This window comes from Salmo salar, chromosome 09 (assembly GCF_965601325.2).
Source record: "Salmo salar chromosome 09, fSalSal1, whole genome shotgun sequence".
NCBI lineage: Eukaryota > Metazoa > Chordata > Actinopteri > Salmoniformes > Salmonidae > Salmo > Salmo salar.
This window is the reverse complement of record NC_138299.1, coordinates 144,694,114-144,702,648: the sequence shown is the minus strand read 5'-3', so window position 1 is coordinate 144,702,648 and position 8,535 is coordinate 144,694,114. Positions and strand designations below refer to the sequence as shown.

Here is an 8,535-nt window from a genome sequence, read left to right as displayed (position 1 = left end):
AGTGTGCGTGTGTGTGTGTGTGCAGTGGAAAAAGCGATCACTGACTTCTGAAGAGTATCTGGGCTGATTCTAAAGAACAACAGAGCCAACAGCTTTGTCTTGGTGTGTTGACAACAATTTAGTAGTAAAATAATCTCACTGAGTGAGTTGTAGTTTCAGTGTGTGTGTGTGTGTGTGTTTTAGACACCAATTCTCACCATGGCTCTGACCAGCTCTTCATCCAGCCGTTCCTCTTCTTCCTCGTTCCGCTCGTCAGCCTGCTACAGCAGTTCCAGCACCTACCGGTCAGATGGGTCTGGTGGTGGGGCGGCGGACCTCCTGTTTGAGCCTTTCCTGGAGGCAGCAGGGGTGGGACCCCAAAGCCTGTTTGGAGAAGAGGGGGATGTGGCCCCCCTGTGTCTGGCCCCTTTCAGCCGACACTGCAAAGACTCTTACGGGCACCCAGGTGAGGGGGAGTTGGGGGTTTGGGTAGAATAACATCAATGGCAGGTAGGCTAGTGGTTAGAGTGTTGGGTCAGTAACCAAAAGGTTGCTAGATTGAATTCCTGAGCTGACAAGGTAAAAATCTGTCATTCTGCCCCTGAACAAGGCAATTAACCCCTTGTTCTTAGGCCGTCATTGTAATTAAGAATTTGTTCTTAACTGACTTGCCTAGTTAAATAAAGGCAAAATTAAAAACAGTAAACAGTGGTTAAATTGAGCAGAAGCTATCCAGGGCCAGGCTCCAGCACCTTGGATGAAAGGTAGCCTAGGGGTTATGAGCAGTTAAAAGCGCTGGGCCAATAACCAAAAGGTTGCTGGTTCAAATCTCCAAGCTGACTAGGTAAAAAAATCTGTCGTCGTGCCCTTGAGGGACAACAGGGAGGAGCAATTGAATGCAAGCTTAACAAAAAAACGTAACGTGTTAAATCATTTTTAGCCCATCTATATATGGGTTGACTAGTTATTTTCAACACGCTCAGTTTTCTACCACAAAATGGCGAAAGACTCTTACATGTCCAATATTTCTTTAAAAATATATTTTTACCATATTAAAACAAACAGCTGGCTGCAGTTCAAATAACAGGGTTCGCCGTTAAAAGGTCAAGATCACTTTTTTTTTGTTTAACCAATTCTCAATTTTCGATGTAAATGGCATGTTATAGGAGTGTCCAGACACTTGTCATGGAATTTCACTTGCTTTTGAGAAACTTAACACACCAGCAATAGACTTCCTCAGGCTTGTTCTGCAGTATGGGGGTCAAGGATAAAACATAAACAAATGCTGCAAAAACACTCAAATGTGCCTTTTAGGAATGGCAGAGCTGTCATTATGGTGATGTACAGCTGAAGCCGGAAGTTTACATACACCTTAGCCAAATACATTTAAACTCAGTTCTCAAAACTCCTGACATTTAATCCTTGTAAAATTCCCTGTCTTAGGTCAGTTAAGAAAATCACCACTTTATTTTAAGAATGTGAAATGTCAGAATAATAGTAGAGAGAATGATTTATTTCAGCTTTTATTTCTTTCATCACATTCCCAGTGGGTCAGAAGTTTACATACACTCAATTAGTATTTGGTAGCATTGCCTTTAAATTGTTAAAATTGGTCAAACGTTTCGGGTAGCCTTCCACAAGCATCCCAAACAAAGTTGGGCGAATTTTGGCCCATTCCTCCTGACAGAGCTGGTGTAACTGAGTCAGGTTTGTAGGCCTCCTTGCTCGCACACGCTCTTTCAGTTATGCCCACAAATTTTCTATGGGATTGAGGTCAGGGCGTTGTGATGGGCACTCCAATACCTTGACTTTGTTGTCCTTAAGCCATTTTGCCACAACTTTGGAAGTATGCTTGGGGTCATTGTTCATTTAGAAGACCAATTTGCGACCAAGCTTTAACTTCCTGACTGATGTCTTGAGATGTTGCTTCTATATATCCACATAATTGTCCTTCCTCATGATGTCATCTATTTTGTGAAGTGCACCAGTCCCTCCTGCAGCAAAGAACCCACACAACATGATGCTGCCACCCCCGTGCTTCACGGTTAGGATGGTGTTCTCCAGCTTGCAAGCCTCCCCCGTTTCCTCCAAACATAACGATGGTCATTATGGCCAAACAGTTCTATTTTTGTTTCATCCGACTGGAGGACATTTCTCCATGTGCAGTTGCAAACCGTAGTCTGGCTTTTTTATGGCGGTTTTGGAGCAGTGGCTTCTTCCGCGTTGAGCGGCCTTTCAGGGTATGTTGATATAGGACTCGTTTTACTGTGGATATAGATACTTTTGTACCTGTTGTTTCCTCCAGCATCTTCACAAGATCCTTTGCTGTTGTTCTGGGATTGATTTGCACTTTTCGCACCAAAGTACATTAATCTCTAGGAGACAGAACGCGCCTCCTTCCTGAGCGGTATGACGGCTGCGTGGTCCCATGGTGTTTATACTTGCGTACTATTGTTTGTACAGATGAACGTGGTACCTTCAGGCGCTTGGAAATTGCTCCCAAGGATGAACCAGACTTGTGGTCGTCTACAATTTTTTTCTGAGGTCTTGGCTGATTTCTTTTGATTTTCTCATGATGTCAAGCAAAGAGGCACTGAGTTTGAAGGTAGGCCTTGAAATACATCCACAGGTACACCTCCAATTGACTCAAATGATGTCAATTTGCCTATCAGAAGCTTCTAAAGCCATGACATCATTTTCTGGAATATTCCAAGCTGTTTAAAGGCACAGTCAACTTAGTGTATGGAAACTTCTGATCCACCGGATTTGTGGTACAGTGAATTATAAGTGAAATAATCTGTCTGTAAACAATTGTTGGAAAATGTACTTGTGTCATGCACAAAGTAGATTTCCTAATCGACTTGCCAAAACTATGGTTTGTTAACAAGAAATTTGTGGAGTGTTGAAAAATGAGTTTTAATGACTTCAACCTAAGTGTATGTAAACTTCCAAATTCAACGTGGGCATGCTCACACACAGGCCCCCGTACTGCAGAACGAGTCTGAGGAAGTCTATTGTTTGTGGGGTAAGTTTCTAAAAACCAAGTGAAATCTCAAAACAAAGTGTCTGAACACTTCTATAACATGTCATTACATAAAAAGTGAACTTGTCCTTTAAATGAGGGACAAATGTAAATGAATCACCAATCACCTGAAATAAATAATCATCTTCAGAAATTACTTCGTCAAAGCAAAAGAACAACTAAAGCTTTACAATGATGGGGACAAGTTAGAGGTTAAGGGGGTTCAAATCTTTACAATGATGGGGACAAGTTAGAGGTTAAGGGGGTTCAAATCTTTACAATGATGGGGACAAGTTAGAGGTTAAGGGGGTTCAAATCTTTACAATGATGGGGACAAGTTAGAGGTTAAGGGGGTTCAAATCTTTACAATGATGGGGACAAGTTAGAGGTTAAGGGGGTTCAAATCTTTACAATGATGGGGACAAGTTAGAGGTTAAGGGGGTTCAAATCTTCCTACAAGTCAGAAAAACATTACGTGGGACATGTCAAAATGCAGATTTTTGGCACTTTAGCAAGTCTTTGTTAATATAAAATATCTGATTTATAAAATGTTCCATTTGGTTTATATTACAGGGTATTTCATTTAATATAACATACTTTTAAAATGCAATATTGGTGCACAATTTGTACTTAAAATATCAAAAAGGCACTGTATTTGTGGAATGACCCAGAAGGTGCTAGAGACTGTGGAAGTTACATGTATTCTGGTAGAAAAAGCAGCATCTCAAAGAAGATAATGAATCAGAACAGTGGGAGATGTCTGCCATTGGGCTCCAACCAGTCTCCAGTGTCTTAGCTAAAATGCTTTAATAGGCAGTAAGAGGCCTGCCTGAGTGTTGGACAGTGTCGAGGCAGTGAAACTCTCATAGGTGCTAAAATGCCAAAGAGGGAAAATAAAACTAAGGAGCTTCCTCAGAGCCATAAACATACAAAATGATAATGATGGCTTTAAAGACTGTTTATGGACTGTGTGTAGCTACTGGATGTCTAATAACCCAAATCAAAATTATTATTACAAATGATATTGTGAAATATATCAAACTTTTACATTTTTCTCTGTCTTACATTGAAAATATGTTGTAAATAATAAAGTGAATATGTAAAAAGTAAAACGTTTAAAGAAAAAAACAGTTGACAGCATTTATGAGTAAGTCTTTGGTATCAACAGATATGACAAGGAGGCTTGGTCCAATCTCTACTGCCAAATTCTTTGGAATATTAATCAATATTAATCAACTGTAACCACAATTGTAACCTTGTTTATACCTGCCGCTGAAATGTGTCCTTCCTGATCTTGTCCACACACTAAAAAACGTATCTTATTTGTCCACTGTGTCCACATTGTGACCAGATTTTCTGGTACCTCCCTATACGATAACTATTTGACAGATATTCTTTCAAAATAATATTTATTTATTTTAATACATGTTGATGTCATAGATTAATGGTGCCACCTGTCAATGACTTTAGGCGGAATAATTAGGATTTAAATGGTTTCATTGCCCAGATCCGTTTACACTTGTGAGATATCCAGACACAATGCGTGCCTGACTACCTACGCAGTTGGGCAGTAAGATCAGATCATAATGTGTCTTTTGATCATCTACACCTGTCTGAAAATGTGGGCACAATCAGCATGTGGACGCAACCGGTACAAAGGATGTAGGTTAGCCCCGGGGATAAACGGGGCTTGAGTTTGGCTCTATTTTGTGCTGAGGGGTATACTACATACCAGGTTTTAGGAGTAAGCGAGGTAACTTTAGTCAACTCTGAGTTAACCCAGTCATATGAAAGTGGCTCACCTTTTGTTCAGGTACATTTCTATGGCAACAAATCCTACAGAACTAACCTGCTCCAGGGCGGAGCTCTAGAAAGATGCCAGAATTTCTGACTTGGAATTCCGAGTTCGCTGAGACAGTTAAAAATATTTTTTCCCAGTTGGAGTTTTTTTTTCTGAGTTCTCAGTTGTCTTGAACGCACTGAAGTCAGAAGTCAGAGATTTCCAAGTTCCCAGTTGTTTTGAACGCAGCATAACTCAGGGCTAACTCCATTTATCCTGAATGAAATGGCTGAGTCTTCATTTGAGGAAGAGGACTGATTACATATTTTGTAGTTGTTTTTTTGTGTGTTTTAAACAAGTTTTCTGTAGTTCTACACATTTTGCGAAGGGGCAGAGAAAACATTTTTGCAGTTTAAAGCTAATTTCCTGCAATTCTACCCATTTTGCCATGATTTATGCCACGTTAATGATATCTGAGTGAGAGAGACCAACAAAATCAATGGGGGCCCACTGGAGGCCAGGCCCCTGGCTACGTGTCCCGAGTGCCCGGTCGGGGCCCTAAGCGACCGCTTATGTCGCTTATGACTGGAGCCGGCCCTGCTGACCTAGAATGCGAAGCTAACTGAAGCTGGCTAGCTTTATAAAAGCCTGATTAGATCGAGCTTGCTTTGTAGTATACCACTCAGGTTCTTGCTGGGAATTAAATTAGCTTTATGTTCCAAACAGAATCATTGCTCACTCATGAGCTTGAATGGCTTGTATTCTCCAGTTGTCTCCACATAAAACTGAAATATATCCTCCCCCAAGGACTGGATAATAAACTTTAAATCACTCAAATTTTCCCTTAATTCCTTTATATATTTTCTCTTGCTATGGTTCATTCTTCCCCAAGTTGGTGATGTTAATGAGAACAAGAAAATAAGAATTGAATAAATCAACATATTCATGTCTCCACTCACTGTTTTGTCTGCACTTCCCTCCAGGCCCAACAAGTGGCACTGTGACAGGTCGTCCTGCCAGTATGGGCGTGGTCAGATCATTGGGGGATAGTTACTACATGTCAGCTGACGTCAGTCAGTTTGAACCTCATGACATAGTGTTGATGGCCTACAACCACAACATAGTCATCCACGCTGAAAAGGTGAGTGTCTGAAGGTTATAGTGTGTGTGTGGGTACCCATTAGTGAAAGAGGATGTGTCTGTGTGCACACTGTAGGTACAAATTATAAGTGCAATGATGTGTGTGTGTGCAGTGTGTGTCCTGTTTAATGATGCGCTTGGTTATTGTGTACTGGGGAATGATGAGGGAGAAGTGTGAATCCCAATGAAGGGTGAGGCTATTGGAGAGCTATATACAGATGCCATACCTTAATTTGAGCCAGGTTGCTACAGCAGAAAAATAATCCTGCAGGAAATGTGATTTGTTTTGAATATTATAATTCATTTACATTTTTTGTAAGGGTTGACACATTTTTGTTAGGGCGCATCAAGGCTGACATTTTAAAGTGGAAATTGCACTTGAATGCACTTTAATGCACTACGAGTTTGCGTTTCCTGTTGTACAGGAACATTCCTGCAACAACAAGATGATCAAATTGAGATACAACATCTGTATTTTACGGCTAAAGCTGACCATTAACTGTACTGTATAACCTCACTAGGCCTCCTGCTCTCCCAGCCTCAGCCAGGTGTATGAAGTTTGTAATCCGTAGTAAATGGCAGAGTGGAGAGAGAAGAAACTGCTGCTGAGGCTGTAAGGCAACCATGTCACAGCTCCTCTTTAACAGGCCAGAGAACCACTTAATAAAACCGACATCCAGTCCTCTCATCCATTCACCATGCAGCCCCAAGGCCCTGCTTAGACAAATACTGCTCTTTGGTCAACTGTTTGTTGTGATTCTTTGCCTGATCTCAGCTCCCCACCATCTTAATTTGACCCTGATTCTCACAGCAGGAAAAAAATACTTAGCCAACAGGACTTTTAAATGATGTGGATTATAATTAATGGACATTTTCCTAGGGGTTGATACATTTTTTGTTAGGGCAAATCCAGTCTGACATTTTTAAGTGGAAATTACAAACTTTAGAAGCCTTTTTAAACCTTGAATAAGTGATCAAAAGATAGATCTGTATGTACTGACCTCACTGTTTCTCACCTTCATCTCCCTCTTCTCACCATCCCTTCTTCCCTTGATTTATCCTCTCTATTCCCCCTCTTCTCACATTCCCCCCTTCCTTGACCTTCCCTCATTATATTCCCTCTCTTCTCCATCTCTCCTTTACTCCTCTGCTGGCCCTCTTCTATTTCTCTTCCTTCTTCCTCCCTCATTCTCTCACTCTCATCATACCCTCTCTCCCTCAGGTGTTGGAGGATGGGAGTGTCAGTGATACGTTTACCCATAAGACCCTGCTACCGGAGGACATGGACCCCCTGTCGGTCAGTAGCACACTGACCCCCGAGGGCATGCTGGTGGTCAGTGTCATGAGGAGCCCCCTACACCCCCCGCATACCGCTCTGAGGCACACCTCGGACCTCCACACCTCTGACTGACTTCAGATGGTTTTCTATTTTCACCCTCCAGTTTTATACATAGAAGAGATGTGATGTACTGAAACGCTATCGTTAAAAAACACATTTTATTTCAGTTGATTTTTTATTTTTGTTTATGGGTTGATGTTGATTGTTGATTTAATAAATGAATCATCTTCATAAAGAAAATGCATAAAAAAATACAAAATGTATCTTTAACATTGCACCATATTAAAGTAAGCAACGTGGGGTTTGGTTTATTACATACACACACAGCACATCCTGGTCAAAGAAAAGTTCAGACCAGGTTACAGACCCCCCCCCACCCCAAAATAAAACCTCCATACTGAACACACTGGGTAGACCTGAGATAGAGCTCCGTTCATGAATAAGTGACTAGCTATTTATTGCATATTTCCTGACAATGAATACTTGTCCAGAGCCATAGAGCCAGTAGTATCTTGGATGATAATTGGTCTGACAAGTTTTAAGAGAAGCAAAAAGAAATCTCATGCTTGTCAGCTCCTCTCTCCATCTCCTAGCCTCTCGCTCACACAGTATCAGTCGTAAGTCAGACAGAGTTTAGTTTGCTCAGGGAAACTTTCTTCATAGAGCCCTCTGCACTTTTTTTTAGCAGCAATTACATCAATCTGCCTGTCTGACTATGAGTCACAGTTAAAATAGTCCCCCCTTGTATCTTCCTCACTCTCTGCCAATCTGGGGAGACGGACTTTTACTGTGACACCTTCATTTATTATGAATGAATATGAAGTCCACATCGCCTGGGACAGATGAAACTGAAAGTGGTTGTGTTGAGCATGTGTAAAACTGTTCCAAGAACTAGCACCACCACCACAATACAAATGACTTGTATGCCAATAAACTACAGAACATGGGTAAAATAAATCAATCATTTTGTACCATTTGCCATTTTGTTTTATACCATTTTCTCTCCATCATACAAATACTCTGTTTCTCTCACACACACACAGACAGACATGAATAATTGAAATCTCTAACAGGATTGGGCAGTGTTAGGTCTCATCTCAGATTGCAGTGTTGGTCAGATTACAGGGATTACAGATTACACGGTGACATAATCCAGAACAAAAGGCGTCAGAGACGGGACTGTTATCTCATCTGGAACAGCAGGGACGGGACAGTTTAAAACACATCCTACTCTACAGCACAGCTGTCGAACACAGACGCTAGGATCCACAGGGA

The 8,535-nt window shown here is 41.2% G+C and overlaps 1 protein-coding gene across 1 annotated transcript; it reads left to right on the top strand.

The window, feature by feature from the left end:
• LOC106613119 (heat shock protein beta-6) lies at positions 1-7,870 on the top strand. The gene is made up of 3 exons (XM_082956395.1): positions 1-445; positions 5,765-5,922; positions 7,144-7,870. The coding sequence occupies exons 1-3, from the start codon at positions 199-201 to the stop codon at positions 7,330-7,332; spliced, it is 594 nt and encodes a 197-aa protein (XP_082812521.1). The 5' UTR covers positions 1-198; the 3' UTR covers positions 7,333-7,870.
• The last annotated feature ends 665 nt before the right edge of the window (positions 7,871-8,535 follow it).

Excerpts from the sequence above, each read along its gene's own strand:
- LOC106613119 (XM_082956395.1), top strand. The coding sequence starts at position 199 with ATGGCTCTGACCAGCTCTTCATCCAGCCGTTCCTCTTCTTCCTCGTTC. Across the intron at positions 446-5,764 it reads AGACTCTTACGGGCACCCAG|GCCCAACAAGTGGCACTGTG; the intron begins GTGAGGGGGAGT and ends ACTTCCCTCCAG. Across the intron at positions 5,923-7,143 it reads TAGTCATCCACGCTGAAAAG|GTGTTGGAGGATGGGAGTGT; the intron begins GTGAGTGTCTGA and ends TCTCTCCCTCAG.